We start from the raw sequence: 22,743 nt of genomic DNA, 5'->3' as shown, positions 1-22,743 counted from the left end.
GCTGAGCTTTATGGAAGAGTGGCCAGAAAAAAAACAAAAACAAATATATATAATGAATCCATGTGCACACACCATTTTTCAGGTCATTCATTTTTCATTTTTAGAATTAAAAAGTAAAAATTGTGATAATTGTGTAAAAAGTGTTATCACTGACTGTACTGGACAATAAATAGAAGTATTGTTGAAATTTAGCAGTTGTGGGCATGGTGTCACTTTTTATACAGTGAACCTCATCTGGCAAATGGAAGGATGTTTTGGAACAATCAGGTTGGCATTCTGGCCATCTCAATTCAATCAATGTTCAATGTACTAATAATGCCTAAATGTGTAGATTTGAAACCTGCAAGAATCAAATCTTTGGCCACTAGTGGGCAGCAAAAATCCATCTGTATCAACAACATTCAAACACCCGTTCAGGTATATTGATCTACATTAGCTTTAAAAGAACAAAGAGATGGGACCAAATGTGCAAAGGAAAACTATTCCAGCATTTCATTCCAATAATTCTTTTTTATTTTTATTTTTTAAAGTTTGATATCAAGTTTCTTTTACATTGATCACTGATTCATATATTCTGACCATTTTTCTGCAGCACGAGTATTTCTGATATTCAAAGTAATTTTAGCTCATAATAATTACATCATTTTAATCAAGTAAGGATTTGCATGCAGGGCTTTTTCTTGGTGTGGAGCTTTGCACAGTGCGTAATAAATACTTTTACTTAAGTAAAGGATCTGAATAGTTTTTCACCACCTGACCCTTCTGTAGCAAGAAAGAGTGACGTTTCATTCAAATAATATCTGCAACGTTACATTTTTTTTTACAACAGGAAAACTGAGCACACCCTATGCATAGTGGTGATCTGGCATAAGCACATAGGTTGCATGGCTGTGGAATGAAGGCTGCAGAGCTGAAAACATCAGTCTTGATCCTCTCGTGTCCCGCAGAGAGCTCCAGGACAAGGTGTAATTTCACGTGGAGATCAGAGGGGCACAAGTTCCGATAATTGTTGCCCTGGAGGTGGTGGTAAAGTTGTGCAAAAAAAGCTGCTGTATGTAGCGGCAATGCAGCTATCCTGTGGTCTACATTATTGGTTTGACTTGACATAGAGTGCAATAAGGTGATTCACTGCTATTAATGCCACTAAGGAGAATTCCTTCTGATCACAGATAATCAGCTCTTGATTATGTGTTTTAACATAGTGGAAATAACAAACTAGAAAATTTAAATCCTTGCTACATATTTAAATTTTTCTGTCACAAAACAACGGAGGTAAGAATCTCATTCAGCATTGGAAACGTTTGTAACATGTACTGTTTTATCATTTTTAAAGACATTGTAGTATATTTCATTCTTCAGGGAGTTTAGCTCTACTTTCATATTGTCACAAAGGACTGATGTTGAGATTGTTATTATCCAACTAATGGTTTAATTTGTAGCTCATATACTGTATGGAAGTATTTCTTTGAGTCTGCAAAAAATAATAAAATTTCAGGTCCTGCAGGCATTACATGCTGTTTTTTCCTCCCCTACTCACACCTTCTGTAAAGCAAGTTGATTGATTTTGTCGAGGCGGCTGTTTGTCTCAGCTTACAGGTAAAATAAATGTATGTCATTTAAAAGTAACAGGTACCCTTACCCTTCCATTTTTTTGTCACGTGCATGGAGCAATTACAGTATGACGTTCACCATTAGCCACCTGGCAGAGCCCCTATAGACTCCCCGTCTCCTTCTTGCACTCTTTGATCGTACCCTTACCGGCTGGTTTGAAGGATAGCATTTGCTTCACTGTTGAAATGACAAACACCGGGCAGGCTTGCAAACCTGGAGTTAACAGAAAAGGAAGAAAGTAAGAATCATACTCACATACTCACAAAGCCTTTTCACTCTAATAGTTGCATCATCATGGCTGAATGCAGCCTCTTCACACTTGTTGTGTTTAAACCATGTGGTTTTTACACAGGTAAAAACAGCCTTTAGAGTACCAAAAAAAAACTAATTGTGGTGGGGAATAAACTCACAATTGTCTATGTTCCATACATGTTTTCAAATAGTACGTTTATTACCTATTATTATGTGTATTTTTTTGCTAAAATATGTGTATCAATGTGGAAACCAGTAAACATTTTAAAGGTTTTTCCCATGCAGTGTTACAAGGACTTGGTGTTTTGACAAGCTAGCCCATAATTCTTGCATATTTCTTGGGGACCTAAACAGCAGTTGAGGCGGCTTGCCCCCTATTTTCTGACTGGCTAAGACCATAGTTAAAAGGACATATCCAGCTGTTTTTGGGCAGAGGGTTAATTTTTACCTTCCAGGCATGTTTTGTCAATAATTAGGCTACAGTAGCACGGTGCATGTCACCATGTTTCTGTATATTTAGTCCATAAAACAAACAGAGAATGCTGTTTGTGTAGCACCTATAGATTTCGGAAGACGTAGTTATTTTTGAATGCATGAATTCTTAATATGCATGAATAGAAAGTGAAGAGACTGGACTGCCTGTGGACCCAGTAGGTGCTCTGCGGTTACAGGACTGTTTCTTGTGGCTTTACAAGGAGTCCTATTTTGTTTGAAGTTGTTCTTTTATTGCTGGTTCGTTCTCAGTGCGCTAATGAGGACTTCCACGTCTCAACAGAAAACGCATGAGGGGTGGAGTTAGGCCTACTTGCAGCTCAGTGGCCAATGGAAAGGCCCCAGTATTAACAGCAGTATTTAGGTTCAGTTATGTTGTGCAGCAGATTAGACCAGAACTGGGGAGAGGCAACAACAGGTGAGTCGTTTTCTTTTTCAAGTTTTAATGTAGAGATGTTCAAATGAGGCAACCTTTGCTTTGGGTCATTAAAAGTCAAATTCTGGTGTGTTTTTCTTTACCAACACATTATCTTCATGTGGTGGATACATTTAATTGTTCCTGTATAATTTGAAACAAATATTTCAATGCTTTTAAAGTGTATTTCCTAGCATATACTTAAATAAGCTTTTGTGAATAACAGCAGTGAAGACAGAATGCAAAATTATTGAGGTTTTGCATGATTTTGCAATTGCAGATGTCAAGGATGATTTCCCAGGTGTCCCTGGTGAGGGCGCTTTGCTACGGACTGTTAATGCCAGGTTAGTCTCAGTAAAATGCAATCAATACCTGACACTGTTGTAGGAGTTAAAACCATGCCAATAAAAGGCTTAGATGTTGTGTAATGCCTTGCAGAGTGAAGTGTTGTTTGAGGCATCTAACATAAATTCTCTGCTTCCCTCCAGCTCTGCTAGATGCAACATCTCTGATGAAAGTGAAGAATGGAGGTATTTGATTCACCACTTACTTGCAGATTGTTATCATATTGTAGTTTTCTGAAGTTAAATATAAAGGGTTGGGGGTATAAGTGAATGTATTTCTCAATATAAAAGTATTAAGAAAGACACTGGCACTCTTCTTTTATAATTTTTTATTAATAATAAAACTGGTCTGTAAGCTGTGCAATAATCAATATAACATGTATTTATATTTCTATGGGATTTTAAATGCCTATGCCAATCCTAAAAAAGCTAAAGATGCACTTTTGCAATAAACCTTCCAAAATGAAATTTAAATTGCAATTGCTTTCCCCCATATCATTTCTGATGGTGTTTTCTTCCACATGGGATCCAGTGAACATCGACTCTGCTCATGCACATGATTTCTTGACTAATTCGCGACCTAAGAGGAACATTGACCCAAAGTGGTACCGAGGCTCACCTGACTTCCAGTCCTACTACCGCTTCTACAACAGTATTGGACACACTGAAGGAGTAAGTTGAGGTTGATTGGAGATTCTTAATATATGTGGTTCTACTTGGATAACGCTAATCATTTCCTCTCTGGTATGTTTCTCAGCTCTATGAGATCGACAGGATCAGGATGCTGTATCAGCAGATGCGTCACTTGGAGTTGACCTATGGCCCAGATGCCTCACATTACCAAAATGTCATGGGTTTGCTGACGAGCACCGCAGCTCCAACTACTACCACGCAGCCCCCTCCGCCTCCCACCCCCCCTGCTCCTACACCAGACCCTCTAGAGAACGCCCCGACGGTCTATCTGTGTAACGCCAAAGACCCACTGTGCAAACCTCAGATTGTCTACATGCCAACAGGGGCTGTTGCAGTACTGTGTGACCCACGAGTCAACCCCGCCTGCAAGCCCAAAACAGAGGCAGAGATAAAGGCTGCTGCTCCTCCCCAGGCACCCTCTGCTCCTGCTGCTCCTGCTGCTCCTGCTGCTCCTGCTGCTCCTCCTGCACCCAAAGAGGCACCCAAAGAGGCCATTGAATCTCCCCCTCCTCCTGCTATCACTGCTAAAGGCATGGAGTACGACTGTGATCCATACTGGGACCCTGACTGCCTCGTCGATCACCCTCCCCGCCCCATCCAGAAAACGGCCGCACCAGAGGCACCCGTTGAACAGAAAGTAGAGAAAGAAGAAGTACCAAAGGAAACTGTCCCTGAAGCACCAGACACCCAGAAATACCCTCACTTTGACCCTTATGATTTCAAACGTGACCTTTATGACCCCTTCCGTTATGCCAATCCAGCTCCTGAACCAGAATAAAAACAAAGTGCTTGAGAGGTGATAGCCTCATATGCAGGGTAAGCCTACAATAGTAAATCAGAAGACCATAACAAGGCAAGACTGTGACCAAAAGTCAAATCAAATGTTGGACAGGATGTTGACAATGCGTTTCCATATAGTAGGTCTATATTGCTGATCTCGTATGGGTGTTCATAAGAAATGCACAAAATTTTTTGTATGGAATAAAAACAATAAAAATCAATTAAAAAATGATTTACCAATCGTAATAAATATGTGTGATTTTATATTGTGTTATTCTATAGATTTGCACACATTTGGACACAAAAAATGAAATGCACCTCATTCCCTGCTACTCTATGTATTTGACAGTGACATTGTATGAAAAAATACACATTTACCTATATTTTTTTAAACATTAAATTATGGATGAACAGCAAAATTTGAAGTTTTTAAAGTTTTAAAGTTTGATTGGAGTTTCTACACAAATGAACAAAAAAGCTGAAAATACATAGAAAATGCATGAATTTGTGTCAAATTTGAACATTGACCATTCATTTGCATGGGGAACTTTTTGTTGGAAACGTTGAATGTAAAAAAGGTGTGAATGAGAAAAGTAATAGCACACGTGTCCTAAGGACGTTTTGATTGTTTGAATTAAGTTGTGGAAAAATCTGGAAGGAGTTAGATGACGAAAAAAAGAAACGGAATAATAATAATAACTGGAATGTTGATGCGTAGAAGAACATTGCTTCCAGCATTCACACCAATAATCCAGTAATATAATACACGTTTAAATTTAACATTTTGGAAATACTTATCTCTTAACCATGTCCTTCTACCTCTACTTTTTTAGGAATTTTACTTTGCAATTCATTATTTTTGTAGTATTGATCATCTGAATACTCCACCGCTGCTGCCAAAAGATAGGATAGTTGGAAAAAACCCATCAAGTGAAATCCTCCATGAAAATATAGCTTCTGCCAGTGGGGGCGGTAAAACTCCACTTTAACGGTTGTGCGACAACCGCCGAAGAAGAAGAAGACCGCTGCGGAACTGCCTCTCTCTTCCAGCATCACCAGTCTCCACCTTCATCCATGGTGTCCACCATCACTTCTCTTCGGGCGTAACGCACACAATAACTGGGTTCTATTGTCGTCTGTCTACGTGTATCCAACGTCTGAAAACAGGTATTGTATCACGCCTCCATAACGCCGTTAGTCACTCTCGTACGTCTCCGTGAAGGGGACGGTAAGCGGAAAGGTTCGGGCGTTGGTTTGCGACGTTTCCGTTAGTCGCTTATTGTGACAGCAGGCCCGCCGGCTGCCATGGAGATTAGCATGCTAACACAGCTATAACAAGCTGTCTGAACAGACAGTGCAGCCGTTAATAAGATTATTAAAATGTTTGACGGAACCATTGACCTATTGGAAAGCGTTCATAATACGGTTCACAATAAACGGTTCATAGACCGTTTGCTAAATAAGCGGTTTATAACGAAACAACAAAAGAAAATATGAAATGTTTTTACCTGCAGATATATTGACAGCGTCTGAAGTAGTGTCGGAGCATCTCGGATGTCCAACTGTTCTAACAGGATTATCGTTTGGTCGTGTTTGTGGCTGCTTGTGTGTGACGTTATACGCTGACATGACTAGCTAGCTACCCCATCATTACAACGTTCTAACTTGTATTATATACATAAATAAATATCACACGGATTCATAATTACCTCGGCTAATAGATTTCGTTTTTGTTATATTTTTGGAATAGTACACCCTCCCAGTCATCCATGATTAGCCCTGTGTCATTCTGGGGAACACGGATAAAGAGAGCTTTGTTATCAACAGCTGGCTAGTATTCACATGTCCTCAGTATGACAGGCCCAGGGCTACCGTGCAATGCAGCACAATATACTAGTCCAAACAGCAGAACAGGGATATTGCACCACTTATATGTGTAGTTGGCACTGCTTTGCACTGCAAAAGCTGGTTTTCTGGTGCTAATATGTCATGAATTACCTCCTTTTCTAAGTGTTTTTACCTGATTTGCCTCAGAAAGCAAGCCAATGAAAAAGCTTCCTTCTAGCTACACAATTAACATTCAAGTGTATGTAATGGAATATTATGAGTTAAACTTGCATCAAATAGAGTGCTGTGACAATCATTTTTTTAATCATTTTGTCCGTAAAATGTAATTCCTTGTTTCATCCAACCAACACTCTCAACACTCCAAATATACTTTATTTGCTAGCATGTATGACAAAGAAACGCAGGACATTTTCAGATTTGAGAAGTTGAAATCTAAGATGTTTGGTATTTGTGCTGGAACAATTACTAATCCAGTTAATTGATTGTCAAATTAGTTGCTGATGTATTTTCTGTCAGTGGATTTATCAATTTATCAAGAAATGACATCAGCTCTACAATAGATCTGCAGAGTGCTTTACATTAGCATTTAGACCATCTTGGTCCAAACAGTCTCCTTGCTCCGAGCTGATTCAATTAGTAAAACGTGCTGCCTTTTCTTGGCTGTAATACTAGTAATCTGACTATCATTTGTTTTGGATATGCGTTTTTAGACTCTTGGAAATTGTGATGGGCATTTTCACCATTTTCTGACCTTGTTAAACAACCTGTAAGCTGTAATTACTGTAATAACTGTAATTTAGTAATTAAGTAATTTAGCTCATAAGAATTCAAAGAGAAAAAAAACAAAAGCTAGTAGTGAATGATTTATTTTCCTCCTGTAGTATGTCTGACAAAAGCGAGCTGAAGGCTGAACTGGAAAGGAAGAAGCAACGGATCGCTCAGATTCGAGAGGAGAAGAAAAGAAAAGAGGAGGAGAAGAAAAAGAAGGATGTAAGTGTTAGAAAAAAAATAACTTATAGACCTCTAATATTCCATATGTCACTGAAGGTGTGCTGCTGCTTTGTTTTTAGCCTGTTCTGTACCCTTTAGGGAGACTCAAAGGGGTCCTCAGGTGGTCACGTGTCCTCAGGTGGCCATGACGACTCTGATCTGGAGAGGAAGAGGAGGGAGGCGGAGGCGCTGCTGCAGAGTGTCGGCATCACCCCCGACATATCCCACGGTAAACGCACAATGCATGCGTGCTTTGGACCTTTCACCCTCACTTATCTCCCATCATTTCCTCGTCTGCTCGGTGGAATTGCAGTGTTTATAAAAGTCACCTCTAACTGTGTGGTCTGGCTTGGTTTACGTCACTGACACTCCCCCCCCCCCCCCCCCCCCCCCCCTCACACAATATCTGAACATTTTACATGTTGTTAACTGTCTGTGCATGACACCTAAAACCTGCCTGCCATTTATTTTCATTCTCTCTTCTCTCCCCTTTGTCTGTCCTTTTTGTCTTTTGTCCTCCTTACTGCATGCAAACCCACTCACTCACTCATTCACACACTTCTTCCATACCTCACTCACTCTCTCTCCCTCACTCACTAATTCATTGACTTACAAACATGCACGCACAGCCCAACCCCTCAGGATAGTAACAGAAGATACATGTCTGTTTCACTACTTAGTCCCCGCCCCCATGTCTCCCTCCAACAAATCAGTGGGCAGCGATGCAGGAAGCCAAGATTCTGGGGATGGAAACGCAGGACCAAGGTCTGTGTGTGTGTGTGTGTGTATTAACATGGTAAATAAACCTGATGACCTGTCTCCTCTTTGTCCTTTCACCGGCACACTGGCTCAATTAACACACACTCGTTCTGGTTCTCTCTCTGTCTTTCTTCTCTTCTGTTTGCTGTCCTTCCCATCTTTTTCATCTCTTAATTGACTTATCGTTTGCCTGTCTCTTGCGTTTGCTTTCATCCTCTTGCTTTCCTTTTTTTTTTTTCTTTCTTTCTATCGGTCTTGTCTGACTCTAACTAACACCATCTGGTGGTTTGGCTGTATTAGGACATTGCATTGGGATCCTGACCCCTCTACTCTGCAACTGCACTCCGACTCTGAGCTCATGGGGTACTGCTCCTCTTCTCTCCTTTAGCTTGTCTTCCAACTTTATTCAGTTTTTTTGTGGTTTCATCTTAGATTTGTCTAAATGTGTTAATATTATGTCTGTACATCGTTATTTATATCTCCACATCTCCACGTGTAAAATGTGCATTCAGTTCTGCTTTGTATTGCAAACCTGTGTATGTGTGTGCGCTTATTTCCAACATGTTATATGTGTGTGTAGACGTGGAGCCGTGAGGCTGGGCATGTCCAAGGTGACCCAGGTGGACTTTGTCCCAAAGGAAACCGTGTCTTACTGCAAAGAAACGCAGACACTCACTGAAGCACTGCCACACATAGATCAAAAAGCAGGTAAACAAAGATGTGTTTAACCAACATTTTATCATGGCTCAGTCAAAATTGAATGAGAACTAAATCTTATCTGTATGTGTTCCAGATGAGGAAGAGGATGAGGAGATAACTGCTCCCCCAGCAGCAGAGGATGATCAGGAGGAGAAAGATGAACGTGGCGAAGAGGAGGAGGATGGTGAGGACATGTAAACTCTCAAAGTGTTCATTTAATGGGATTAATGGGAAAATAGCCTCAACTGTTATGCTTTTACTACCTTTTACTCTTACTTTCCCAGGTCTGATTTTGAGCTAATTTCTATCCCTCCAGCAATGTGTTACCAGTAATCAATATCTTTTCTATTTCCCCTTATCGCTATATTGAATTCCTTTATTTAGACACTCCCAAAGAGCTGACAGAAGAAGAGAAGCTGCAGGTCCTGCATTCTGAGGACTTCCTGACCTTTTTCGAGCGGGGCAGCAGGATTGTGGAGAGAGCTCTGGCTGAGCATGTAGACGTCTGCTTCGACTACAGCGGCAGAGATCTTGAGGATAAGGAAGGGTGAGGCACAAAGAAAATGTGTTGTGTACATGGTGGAGAGTGTTTAATGACAGATAGATGGATAGGCATGGCTGATCATTGTTTATTTTTGGTCCCTCGCAGTGACTTGCAAGCCGGTGCAAAGCTGGTTCTCAACAGACAGTTTGCAGACGAGCGCTGGACTAAAAACAGAGTGGTCACTTGTCTCGACTGGTCACCTCAGGTGGGTTATGATTGTTCTTGATCTCCGCAGAGAAATGTATCCTATTACATGTACTAAGCCTCAGCAGGGGTTCAGTCAGAACAGACTGACTTAAAATCTGTTTCTGATACTAAACTGAACTTCTGATTCCTGTTCCTCTAAGTATCCAGAGTTGCTGGCGGCCTCTTATAACAACAACGAGGATGCTCCCCATGAGCCTGATGGAGTGGCACTGGTGTGGAACCTGAAGTACAAGAAGAACACACCCGAGTACATCTTCCACTGCCAGGTAAAGAAATGTCGGCAAAATAATACATCGCAAAATAAACACATCCAAATGCGTAGGCAGAAGCAGATGGATTCAAATTGTATTATTTTCTTCCTCTAGTCAGAGGTGATGTCAGCCGGGTTTGCAAAGTTCCACCCCAACCTGGTGGTGGGCGGGACATACTCTGGACAGATTGTCTTATGGGACAACAGGAGCAACAAGCGCACCCCTGTTCAGAGAACTCCCCTGTCTGCAGCTGCACACACAGTAAATCACTGGAGCTCACACACCTTCACGTGTACACACACTCTCAAACTGCTTAATTTAAGTTCTTCTAATATGATCGACACAACTTTGTGTTTTTTTTTGTAGTAGTAGTTTTTCCAGCCAGTCTGTTTTTTTCTGAGGATCTGTACATCTAGCTGCCTTTTCCTGGTAGGTGCATGTTGTCTAACTGTGCTCTGCTGCGTTCAGCACCCAGTCTACTGTGTGAACGTGGTAGGAACCCAAAATGCCAACAACCTGATCAGCATCTCCACTGATGGCAAAATGTGCTCCTGGAGCCTCGACATGCTTTCCCAGCCACAGGTACGTCGAATTCTTTTGGATGATGCACAAACATGTCATAAATATCAGAGGGTAGAGTCTGAGGCTGCTTGTTGTTTCCCCTGCAGGACAGTCTGGAGCTGGTATTCAAACAGAGCAAACCGGTGGCTGTCACCTCCATGGCCTTCCCTCTGGGCGACGTGAACAACTTTGTGGTGGGGAGCGAGGACGGCTCAGTCTACACAGCCTGTCGCCACGGGAGGTGTGTGATCTTTTACATCTGTTCTCATTAGTGCCAAATGTGGATGGTGGACACGTTTTCTGGGGGGGGGGTTTACAACCAGGATGTGAAAGCATGCCTGACATCCCACAAAAGCCCTTGGGGGGGAAAAGAAGGTAATTAGTAGAACTCAGTTATTTTTCTGTGTGTTTTACAGTAAGGCGGGTATTACTGAGGTGTTTGAGGGCCATCACGGTCCGGTGACGGGGCTGAGCTGTCACAGCGCTGGAGGACCCGTTGACTTCTCTCATCTCTTCATCTCCGCGTCTTTTGACTGGACAGTCAAACTCTGGAGCACTAAGGTGAGATATTTAGAGTCACACACTTAGCTGTCTGTTAGAACCACTATGAGTCAAGTTTCCTGACATAAATCCTCCCTCCGTTCTTCCCTTCCCTTTCTCCTGCGCAGAGTACCCGTCCGTTGTACTCGTTCGAGGACAGTTGTGACTATGTCTATGATGCAATGTGGTCTCCAACACACCCTGCTCTGTTTGCTTGTGTGGACCTGGCTGGACGCCTGGACCTGTGGAACCTCAACAGTGATACAGAAGTATGCGTGTACACACACACACACACACACACACACACACACACACACACACAGCTCTGAACCATAAGACATTCATTTCACACTTTGATATTTTGCGGAAACAAGCTTCTTAACTTTTCTATTATTCATGCATGATGCAACTTGAACATGTGTTTATCTTAGAATAGGGAACTGCTGACCATCCATGAAACTGCCTTTTTTTTAGGTTCCCACTGCCAGTATGTGTGTGGATGGGGCTCCGGCTCTGAACCGTGTGAGATGGTCTCACTCTGGTAAAGAGATTGCTACTGGGGACTCGGACGGACAGGTGCAGGTCTACGATGTAGGGGAGGTGAGATGTCATCCGATGTTACTATGATTCAGTCATCTTCTGATGCATTTTGGCTTTGCTCCCTCCAACTCTTCCTTGACATGAGTATACGTGTTGCCGTTTGTCGTCCCGCAGCAAATCTGTGTGCCTAAGGCCGACGAGTGGACGCGCTTCGTCAGGACGCTGGATGAGATCAACGAGAACCGAGACGAAGCCGAGGAACTGGCCAACGTCTAAGTGTTACAGACCCCACACTGACAACTGCTCATAAATGTCTCTCCAGTACACCACACCACCTATAGCACACTACACAACACTGCCAGAGGAGCTGCGCTCTCCTCTCTGGCTTCAAGCTTTTCCACCTTCTACTACAGGAATTGGTCTGAGGAGATTTGCAGAGCTAGAATGATTAGAAAAGAGAGTTTTAGAAGTGTTTTTGAATGTGAGTTTTAGAGTACATCTGTAGGGACGATGGATGTCCCGTGTAGCAGTAGTAGTACAGAAGCCACTGTGAAGTGGTTGAAAGTTTAACTGACTAAAGGAATAGAGGGAAGTGATTTTCAGCATAGATGTGACTTCTAGCTTTGAGAACATCCTCAGGGCCCTAGAAACTGCTCTTCTCCTCAACCAACTCCAACTCCCTTTTTTAAATATGCAAACCTTTGTACTTGCACCTTTTTATTACCATTTGAGTGTTTTTACATGTTTTAATATTTTCCTGGCACACATGCACACGGCTGGCTAAGTGTTCCAGTGCAGCAACAAAGAAAAAAAGCTGGCATATCACCATCAGATCCTCTTTATCCTTGGCAGCACTTGAATTTGATGACTACAACAGCTAATGTGCTTACAGATGCACGCTGGCCTGTGCATACGTGTGTCATAATTACATTTCAACCACTACAATATTTAATATTTATTCTGGTGGTTGCATTTATTTAAATATTTTGTGTTTTGTTTTAAAACAAAAGAAAATGCTGCTTTGTACTAAAAGCTTGAGTAGTACATTCCTAAGATTAGCACTACAAGCTTTCTACCAGGCAAAAATCTGTTAGTATACTTGCCTTGAATTTATTGACATTAGTACAGTTTAAAAGTGATGCCTGTACCAAAGGTTATTGTTTTATACTCTACCCATGTAATGAGTAGAAGAACAGTTTCCTGACTCGTCCTCTTTACGAGGATCTAAATATACTACATTAAGATGTATGGTGTAAAGCTGAGGTCGGATACTCATTTTTAACCACAGAACATGAATTCATTGTTTTCTTTTTCCATCCAATCTTTGATTCCGTCCAGGATGCAGCAGTCCAACCTCAGCAGGCTGGTATATATTTCAGCTTGCCATACTATCTCTGTAATGTTGAAAATGAGCTAAAAATGCACTGTTGCAACCATATTTGATGACATGAACAAGATCAGTATTCTGCATAGACTAACTGTACCATCTTCTTTCCTGTTACTGTTCCTGACGCAGTTAATGGTTGCACTTTTCCATTGGAATAAAACTCAAGACATATTGTTAAAATTAAAACCATATGGATGATTTATTTCAATAAAATACAATGACTGAGTTGAGATACATTTAATTTATTAATATCTAACTCTCTTCTCATGATTCTTGTTTTATCAAGAAAACACTAAATCGAAAGGTTCTGTACATCAGTAAGAGTGATTCTCAGAGACCAGGACCAAAGGCCCCACACCACCATAACATTACACTTACTGTATAATGATGCTGTCTGAATGTTATAGGCCCATAACACTTTCCTTCCCGTCAATGTGCTGACTCAGTACAGTTATACAATATGTACAGTAAGTAGTTTCCTGTGGGAGGAGTAATCGAGAGTGAAGCCCCACGCACCATGCTGACCCATCTAGTATTTCCTATGCCCGCTGTCCAATAAGAGAAGTCCTACTCGCACTGAGCATCAGACAAAAAAAACAGAATGAAAATAAAAAAAAACAGCTACTCATGAGAAAGAGAGAGGAGTGCCCGAGGCTCCGTTTTCTACCAATGCCGGAGAGAAGAACACAAAAAGATGGAGATGCCAGAAGCGTGCAGCCACTGAAGATACAGCACAGTCGGCGTTCTGGTCGCTGGTGTGCTCGGTTACATCCACAGCTGCAGCCGACCCTCCACCTCTGGCTGGGGACCAGTGGAGCACACCGTCACCTGGTGGCGTTTGTTTCTAAATGAATGACCCCCTATACGTGGGGTGTGTTTCAACTGTGCATGTTTTGTTTGTGTATCTATCAAAGTGTCTGGCTCCCGGTGGAGGAAGAGATGGATGGCAATGTGATATGGAGATTTAGACCTCTATGGGGTCGGAGCTGGCGCAGTAGTGACTGGCTCAGGGTGATGTATGGAAACCACGCCGGAGGACTTGAATTTGGGAAGGTGCAGGCCAAATTTGTTCTCCACCCCGGCAAAGGTAGCTGCGGCCAGGCGGTATCCTCCGACGTGGTCGGCATTGATGGGAGGAAGCTCTGAGATGCGAGACTTTGGTGTGGGATCAGATCCCGCCGGACGACTGCAAGGAGGAGAGAGGGGGAGTGGTCATTATACAAACGTAAATTGTATTTCTGATACAAAGAAAGAGGGAAAAATAGGTTTTTAGCATTTATATTTACATATATGTATGTTAAGTGAAAGGTACAACTTTTCTCAGTCATGAACGGAAAATAAAACAGTAGTGTATCCTGATGTCACCCTAAATTATATTTTTAACAGTCATAAGAAAGAAAATCAATCAAGCATCAAAAGGCATAAAGATTTACATTTCTGCCTATTAAGCCAAATGGTCTGTATTTCCATTCTAACCATGAATGCTACAAGTCCTTGATGTATCCTCACATGTGCTTCTCCCTCCCTGTCTACTTTATCCCCGTCTAAGTTAGTTAAGATGTTTTTAAAAAGCTACAAATGTTTCATACCGAGTCTTCTTTGAAGGAAAATGAAGTCAACTTACTGTCCCCCAAAGTCGACGTAGAACCACCGCTGCAGCAGCTCATACGTCACCAGGGTCACACCAAACTGAGGAGAGGAGCGGCACATACGAGCTGGGGAAAAGAGAGAAAATTCAACACGGTTCATGTGCACCGGCAGTCTTGGACATACGGTGAATTTATGCATATACACAAACACGCACCTCCAGCACCCTTCCACAAAGCCCTGAACCCCTCCTCTCTTAAAACCTTCCTGAAGCAATCGATGACTCCCGTGTACGTGGTCTGTCCTGCCCTCGCTGCAACTTGCAGACGAGTCTTGACGACATCAGCAGGAGTCACAAGGGAGGCTGCAGGGATACCTGGGAAATAAAGAGAAGGGAGAGAAAGAAGTCAGATGACGAGTATTTCTTCAAACCTGTGTAAATCTCCTTGATTTAAGCGGAAATAATAAAGTCATAATTAAATCTAATAATTAAACAACCAACAATTTATGAGCATTTCTTGATTCTGTTTGCAGCTAAGGTGTCAATTGAATGGTAAGGATTTAATATTAATGCAGAAAACAGCGATAACTGGCTGCTTCTGCTGTTCCAAGTCATAATTTGAGGTAACCTGCAATTGCTCCAGCAGTGAGAAGCTGCAGTGGTCCCAGTCTGCCTTGCTCGTCAGCAAATTGGGTCTTGAGGTGGGCGTACGCGGGGAAATAGATGGCAGAGAAGGGGATGTCTCTCAGGAAACATGCTTTAGCACCCTATAGAGAAACACAAAGAACAGACAGATCTATGGGACTGTGCTTGAGACGAGACTATGAAAGAGACGCAAAGAACAGACAGAACAGGTTTCTTCTTATTCAAAGACATTAATAGGACAAAGCCACGTTACTTTGTAGAGGCCGAAGAAGCCCAGGTCACGAACGACGCTGACTGCGCTGACTCGAGGTCCAGTGGTGATCTCTCCTGCCACCTGCAGGCGAATCTTCACAATCTCCAGAGGGTTGGTAAAGATCACCTGAGAGCCTCCAGCCTGGATAAATGGGGAGAAGAAGAGCGTGTTCACACATTACATAAAAACGATTCATGCTCCTGCATCTCACATGTACGCTGCTGAGGGATGGGAGCCAAGTCTTGCTCATGAAAAGTATCAAAACTTTAAAAAATAAAATGTGTTATCGGGATCAATCATTTACTTTGGCATTTCCCCGGACGGTAAGGTGTGCTGGGCCAATGTGTGTAAGGATGAACACTGCTATCAAAAACAGAAAAACAAACACGTTGCATTGGACAACGGCAATAACTGCGGATGCACTCGGCATTGCAGTTTGCTGTTAGTAATTCGTTTTTGGAACTCTGCAAGCAAGTTAATACAAAATATGAACAGACTGCATGCATGAGCTACTTTTTAATGGCCTTAACAACCAAGGAGGCACATGCCCTTGAGTAACTTACAGCATTTCTTCTTATCTAGTGTTCATTTACACAAATTCACAAACAGATGGAGCGGAATACCAAAGTGTTTGGGACACGGTACTTACACAAGCACCAGACATAACCTCAGCGAAAAAAGGAATGGAGTTGTCCTTGTCGGTGAACTTGTCTCTCACAAAGTCATTCACCTGTGGGACACAATCACACACAAAGGCAATTCAAATATTGGAACAACAAAAAAATGTAGTCCATCATTGTCAACTTGTCTTTGTAAACTTCAATTTTACATTGATTTTGAGCTTCTTCACACTGTATGTTTCATTTTGTGGACCCCTTTTGTTTAATTTTCTTTAATTCAATGTATGATTTTACTGTCAACATGCAGTAAACTTTGAAGAAGCTCCTATTAAATAAATGATTATTACCCGTGTGACATAATGAGTGTGTATGCAAAGTAAATATGGAGTGGATGTGTTGTGTATGTGGGGGGAGGTACTCACTGTGAGTTTGATAGCCTTCTCGGGAGCTACACCTATGAGCTGAGGGACCAGACCTGTGGAGCATCATAGGGCAATGAGTGACAGGACTCACTAGTATTACTGAACAAGCAGGAGCAAAGGAAGAGAAAGGAAGCCGATGGAAAATAAGACATGAAGGTGGAGAGCAACAGAGCTTTTACTAATGATATGACAGATTTGGAAGCTTGAGAGGGGAAAGGAAGAATACACATAAAGGTTGATCACAATAGGAGTATATTATAAGTATGATGCAACACAGCCCAAAATAAGTGTACAGCAATAGAAATGTGGTTTATTGCTTGACAATGGAGGACTGCACCACTCACACAACATTTGTATTCATTGAACAAGGTGAAGTCTTAATTTAAATATATTTTTAAAGACTTATTTTGGATAAAAGAGTGCATCAGACGGGGGATATCCCAGGTGTTTTCCTGGCCTACCTCTATAGAAGCCGAAGAAGCCCTCGTAGCGAAGCACCTTCTTAGCACAGTCAAAGCTATTCTTGTACATCAGCTCTCCAACAAAGGATCCTGTGGAACGCTGGTTCTGCATACGAGTCTTCACCAAGTCGATGGGGTACACTGCCGTAGCTCCCGTAGCTGTGTTGACGCAAACAAACTCACAATTTAATAATATCCAGTATAGACAATAAGCCACATCAGATCACATAAGCACATCACAGAGCCATCTGCCTCTGGCCACAGGATAACTCACCTCCAGCGATGGAGCCCAGCATGAACCGATAGGCCGACTCCGCAGCCTGGACCCACACAGGCCTGGACCCATCCCCGTGGGCCTGATGGAAAATCACATATGGGATTACGAATCAAGAAAATCGTTTGTGATGATGTCAATAACGCCAGCACCAACAAAATACGTGATAAGTGATACAGTAAGTAACTAATTGATGTTTAAAGATATAATACAGATAGACCGTTAATGTGATTTTATGTCAGTGACATCCATTTTAACCCAAATAAGGAGTTCCACATACAGACTGCCACAAGCATCCTACCTGTTTTTGGGTTTCAGCCAGGTGGTGGGGCAGACATCCTTCCTCTAACGGAGCTATCCTCTCAATGTCAGCTAGATTCAGGCGCCTAATACACAAACATCATTATTTTCATCAGTGGCATCACACAGATAAATAACATTTTTCAGTGGTTGTCAGTAAATTCTTTAAAATCAGTGTTTACCCAGAGGGGGAGTGCAGGCCTGACAGCTGATACAGGATGTCAATTTCCATGGGAGTGATCTGACCAAACTTGTTGGCAGCATGAACAAACTCCTCTGCAGGGAGAGGGAAACAAGAAAATGACCGTTTATAATAAGATGGACATTCCTGACACACTCAGGAAGCATCTTGAGCTGAAAGTCAAAGATGCAACGTCATGAGCACAGTAAACGATGTGTGCACCTTTGGTCAGGAGCGTGTCCTTCCGCGTGCCAGCCAGCGTGCTGTAGATCTTGCGAATCAGCTCCATGTTGTTCAGGAGGGAGTTGAAGGCATTGAAGTAAGAGAAGCTGACCAAGTGAGAGGTGCTGCCACCTGCAGCCTGGTAGAGGAAAGGTAGCATACATCAGGTACTGGTTTCACTATAAATAAGCATGTGTTTAAAAAAAAAAAGTTAACTCTTAACGATAAAGACAAGATGCAACGTTGTAAATATTACTCAATCTGTATTGAGTAATATTTGCAACCTTTATGTAAATTACACTTATTTATTGATTATATTGCTAGGGCTAAAGAGCAACTACTCCTTAAATTTAATTGTCACAATGTACTGTCTTACTTTTTTACCATAGCCTGGGCTTGTGTCCTTATCATTTAGCTCTTGACAGTTAAGAGAAAAATAAACTAGGAATACATTATTTTGTAAAGATCAAATCTTAGCAGGATGTCAAATTTTATGCGACACTAATCTCATGGTTATCAGGTTAACGCCTCTATGTTAACTACCACATTTAGCCCCGTCAAGAAGTGAAGATTATAGTGGGAATGTATGGAAACACTAATTGCAGGAGAACACTGAAGAGTCTGAGCAACACTTATTATTAAAATTAGAGACGCACCAGTCCCAATTTGAAAATGCTCAGTATTATCCTTTCAGGCTAATAAACTCAGATGATAAAAGGATGAGGATTTACCGCTGTTACAACGCCACAGGTCAGAGTGGATTATATTGCCATTAGCCAGTGATCAAAACACAAATATTGTTTTCATAGGGTGGCAAGAAAGAAAACTACATCCCTGTGTGCTATAGTATAATAACAGTACTATAGTATAATAACAACAAATAGTAAAACTGTATGAAAATTAAATAACGACAATTATTGGTTATCTGAAAATAAAACTCGTCCTCAATCATGTATGAATTACTGTCCGTAAGCTCTCCATGCGCACGCCAACACTCACAGAGACAAGGTTCTCCTCCACAAAGGGCGTGAGCATGTGGTGTCTGATGGTGGCCATAATGTCACTGAAGTCCATGGCAGAGATGACTCCATTCTTCCCCTTGTCCTTCTGGGCGAACGCCTGGCGTGCATGCTCCAACTGCAGCTCCTAAAAGCATGACACAACAAGTCAGAGTGAGGGTGGTACTTGAGGTGTGTGTGTGTGTGTGTGTGTATGTGTGTGTGTGTGTGTGTACGTGTGTGTGTGTGTGTGTGTGTGTGTGTGTGTGTGTGTGTGTAAAACCAGCACACCTGCAGGAACTGGGTGAACTCGAGGTAGCTCAGGCGTTTCTTGCGGTCGTGCCCAAAGTGCAGACGGATGAACTCACAGTCCCAGTTGAATGGAATGTGGTGGTGCACCGTGGTTTGACTGAAGATGTCCCGCACATTCTCTGCAACACAAACGCACGTTTAAAAAAAAAAGGGAATCCAAAAATCAAAAAGTCCTCACGTTTGTTATAAATTGTCAAGTCAAATACTTTTTTCCAGTGCGATAACGTCATGAAGCCTTGTGTGTGTGACATAAGAAAGAAAGACGAGGTAGGAAGGAAACAACAAACAATACATGAGATTGCTTATGTAAGTCCATCCATGTGTAATCACTTAGGCCGAGGAGTAATCTGGTTAACAAAGTCATGTTACAAAATTCCTTCTCCACATTGCACTGCTTATAAACATGTAAAACCCTCTTATGTCGGAGCACAGAAATACAATTGAACTAGAGAACTTCCTTCGAAAATGGATAGCTGGAAATATTCTTCACAGGACACTCTGCTATATTTATATTGTATATTGTAACTGAACACAAAGCCCATAAGAAAACACAGAAAACAAAGCATACCAAAGGAAATATTTCCGGTTCCAGTCTTGTCAAACAGCTGGAAGGCTACTATGAAGAGAGTGTCAGGCGCACACAACACAGACTCAAAGGCAAGAAACTCCGGGAACGAGATCAGTCTGCCATTTAAGGTGTATATGTGGTGGAAGAGAAAAAAAAATATCGTTAAACAAACACATCAAAGACACGTTTAAAAAGATTACATGTGCAAATATATACTGTTTGTTTTTTGTATTAACTGAAATTAACTGAACTGATTCTCATCTTTTGATCAGTAGAGTGTGTGAGTAATTTGTGCACACAATCAGTCTGGGAGTTTTATCTTATCTGTGAACGGCAATAATCACAAGTACAGACCAGACATGGCTCAATAAATTGTCAATTAGTAATGATAAGCGGTGTGCACGTGTGTGTGTGTGTGTGTGTGTGTGTGTGTGTGTGTGTGTGTGTGTGTGTGTGTGTGTGTGTGTCAGTACCTACCCGTCCTTTGTGGTGTCGGCAACAGCAGCGATGAGCTGTACAGTTTTGGGGTTGTGGTGGATCTGGGTGTGGAGTCCTAGATATCTCTGGACAAAGTCTCCTGAGGTCATGAACCTCTCTCCATCGTTGTCCGCAACACTGGCATACTAAGAGCAAATCAAACAAAAAAATCATCACCACGAATACCTAACCCTTCACATGCCTTTACACTAAATCAACTAACCAACGGTGACTGAATAATACAAACTATTACAACAAATGTATAACCGCAATGTGGTTGGTTTTATTCTGATCTGCAGATCAAACAGAGCGGTTCACCCCCAGTAATCTTTTTAAATTGTGCCCTATTTACATGACCCATGACCTAGAGTTGATCCAGCTCCATAGCACGACTTTATATTAGGAGTCACAGTTTGTTACGCTTCACAACGCCCTGGTAACCACCTGATTGGTAATAAACGTGGAGCATGACATTCCTAAGGCAGGTCACCAGTGATATACTGTACGCTCTCATTTATTCAACTTTAGTGTCACAAGCTATGAACATCATACAACATTATCAGGTGCACGTGTTACTTATTATAACAAATTCACTGCTTGTTTCCGTGCTATCGAGCAGTAGCACGGTGTTCAAATGTGATTAAAAACATCGACTCTTTCATTGGCCTTCATGCTAATCTTTGCCGGTGATTCATGCTGCACCTGAATATCCAAGGTCATTGATCCTTCAGTCTTGATGTGACGTGATAGAATTACACCTGCCACTCACTTGAGCCGACATATATGCACTGATGTGTTTTTAGCTTTTTAGCTATTTGACATATCACGCAACAACTGCTGACCCTCACGGCTCTCACACAGCGGGTCACACATTCATGCAGGACTGGAAAGGAAGGTTACTCAGGCCGACTCTTATTACATGGCATCTCATGGACACACACAGACCAGTCTGCCTTCATATCCTCTGATATGTAACGGAATGATTTTACATACACACACCACGGGCACAGGTGTGACACTGTAGTCTCTGATTAAGGCGAGTGAGGTGCTTGCTTGGGCTATACCTGCAGAAGTGAAACAAAAACCTGGCAAATTCCCCAGTGAACAGGGACTTTAACCGTGGACCCTCAGGGAGTATAATGCTCTACAGCCTGAGCTGCTCAGGGTTTAAAGGAAACCAACCACTGCCTGGAAAACCACAAAACACACTCCCTTTATGTCATGATGACAATCAAAGCAGACTGAGATTGTGAACAACAGCCCTTCAGGATCAGAACTTCACTCACAACAGCTGCTGACTCGACAACCACAATTATTTATGTGTAAGCTTCTTTAACCTTCTGTCAGGGAACACAATAATGTCAGGCCTACTGATGAATATAACCACAGACTATTCAGTCAGAGTTAAGTATGATTTAGTGCAAAAACAAGAGTCTGGTCTTTTAACTGCAGCTAACACAGTAATTCAAACCCCATGACAAATCTACAGGCTCATTTCGCAAGTGAAAACAGTTCCAGGTCAGCTGTTTGCTACACAGAGAGCTGTTTCCCTACATCTCATGGATGTGTACATGATGGACACATATCTTATCGCAGACATTAGAGACTGACATTATCAGGATGAAATGTGTGCAAACCTTACCTTCTGGAAGATTAGTTTCAGCTCACTTGGGTCCCCGCGTTTGGTTGATTGCACCTAAAACAACAACAGACGTTTAAATAACATTATGAAGTAGTTCAACTACAAAAAGGCTTACATTTAAAGCTACTACCGATGTATTGTTACTGGACATAACATGAAGCATAAAGACAAGCAAGCTGCTTCGGGTTGATGTCTCCTTGAAACGTCCACTGCCGTAAAGGACAAACACAACCCTTTTTGCGACAGACATGGCAATCAACGCTTAACCATCATATTATTCTCTCTGATGAAGTTATGCAGCTAGCTAAACATTTGACCAGCTAAACGTCTACGGACGAGCACAAACTAACCGTTACGAGACATAAACCAGACACACACCGTTTTAGACGACATGTTTAAGCTTTAACTCGGCTGAACGCGAGAAGGACGAGAGCAATTTAACGACGAGACGACTGCCGAGACACTAAGCGACTTCAGCTAGCGTTTGTGGGGTTTAACCACTGCAGCGATAGCGACCTGAAAGCTGTTTAGCATTATCTCGCTAACTCGGATGTTGTGGATGTGTGTTCAAGGCCAGCCACCGCCGGGCGGCAGCTAGCCCCGAGATGCTACAGCCGCAGGGAGACAGAGACGCCCTAGCCCGGGAGGGACCGGGGAGCCTTGCGTCGCTCATTACTACACGGCAAAACGAGCAGAAGACATGCAGACATGTTAAAGGAGAGGGTTGAAAATCGCCAAGAGAGCGATGCCGAAGTCACCTTGACCGCCATGCTGGTTTGACGTCACACACGCACAGTGAGTGAGTGAGCGAGCGAGCGAGCGAGCTTGGCAGCGTAGTACGCCCTCAGACGTGTCGCGTGATACTAG

At 42.2% G+C, this 22,743-nt stretch overlaps 3 protein-coding genes across 8 annotated transcripts; 2 read left to right on the top strand and 1 right to left on the bottom strand.

The window, feature by feature from the left end:
• The first annotated feature begins 2,519 nt into the window (after nucleotides 1–2,519).
• On the top strand, nucleotides 2,520–4,781 carry and3 (actinodin3). Of its 2 annotated transcripts, XM_084007758.1 has the most exons (5): nucleotides 2,520–2,773; nucleotides 3,051–3,114; nucleotides 3,259–3,300; nucleotides 3,647–3,786; nucleotides 3,872–4,781. In XM_084007758.1, the coding sequence occupies exons 2-5, from the start codon at nucleotides 3,051–3,053 to the stop codon at nucleotides 4,583–4,585; spliced, it is 960 nt and encodes a 319-aa protein (XP_083863884.1). In that variant the 5' UTR covers nucleotides 2,520–2,773; the 3' UTR covers nucleotides 4,586–4,781. The 2 variants fall into 2 exon arrangements, with proteins under 2 accessions (XP_083863884.1, XP_083863885.1); XM_084007759.1 differs by lacking the exon at nucleotides 2,520–2,773 and having other exon boundaries at nucleotides 3,047–3,114.
• An 841-nt stretch (nucleotides 4,782–5,622) lies between these two features.
• LOC311012546 (dynein, cytoplasmic 1, intermediate chain 2a-like) lies at nucleotides 5,623–13,606 on the top strand. Of its 5 annotated transcripts, none has more exons than XM_084008027.1 (17): nucleotides 5,623–5,754; nucleotides 7,317–7,425; nucleotides 7,525–7,654; nucleotides 8,106–8,190; nucleotides 8,485–8,547; nucleotides 8,765–8,892; nucleotides 8,978–9,067; nucleotides 9,268–9,430; nucleotides 9,533–9,632; nucleotides 9,775–9,900; nucleotides 10,000–10,146; nucleotides 10,354–10,467; nucleotides 10,554–10,687; nucleotides 10,863–11,007; nucleotides 11,115–11,255; nucleotides 11,461–11,586; nucleotides 11,701–13,606. In XM_084008027.1, exons 2-17 carry the CDS (start codon nucleotides 7,318–7,320, stop codon nucleotides 11,800–11,802), a joined length of 1,902 nt encoding a protein of 633 aa, XP_083864153.1. In that variant the 5' UTR covers nucleotides 5,623–5,754; nucleotide 7,317; the 3' UTR covers nucleotides 11,803–13,606. The 5 variants fall into 5 exon arrangements, with proteins under 5 accessions (XP_083864153.1, XP_083864152.1, XP_083864155.1 ...); XM_084008026.1 differs by having other exon boundaries at nucleotides 8,055–8,190; XM_084008029.1 differs by lacking the exon at nucleotides 8,485–8,547.
• Nucleotides 13,085–22,738, bottom strand: LOC311012545 (electrogenic aspartate/glutamate antiporter SLC25A12, mitochondrial-like). The gene is made up of 18 exons (XM_084008025.1): nucleotides 22,635–22,738; nucleotides 21,877–21,930; nucleotides 20,235–20,380; nucleotides 19,758–19,873; nucleotides 19,169–19,308; nucleotides 18,879–19,025; nucleotides 17,880–18,018; nucleotides 17,659–17,752; nucleotides 17,478–17,562; nucleotides 17,177–17,258; nucleotides 16,903–17,061; nucleotides 16,442–16,494; nucleotides 16,049–16,129; nucleotides 15,400–15,540; nucleotides 15,130–15,268; nucleotides 14,718–14,876; nucleotides 14,538–14,628; nucleotides 13,085–14,099 (listed from the first exon to the last, which is right to left on the bottom strand). Exons 1-18 carry the CDS (start codon nucleotides 22,644–22,646, stop codon nucleotides 13,886–13,888), a joined length of 2,052 nt encoding a protein of 683 aa, XP_083864151.1. The 5' UTR covers nucleotides 22,647–22,738; the 3' UTR covers nucleotides 13,085–13,885.
• Between the last annotated feature and the right edge of the window lie 5 nt (nucleotides 22,739–22,743).

The sequence above is a fragment of the Eutrigla gurnardus genome (assembly GCF_963514095.1).
Source record: "Eutrigla gurnardus genome assembly, chromosome: 4".
In the NCBI taxonomy this organism is placed as follows: Eukaryota; Metazoa; Chordata; class Actinopteri; order Perciformes; family Triglidae; genus Eutrigla; species Eutrigla gurnardus.
Note: the sequence above shows the minus strand (reverse complement) of the source record. Positions and strands in the feature narration are given on the sequence as shown.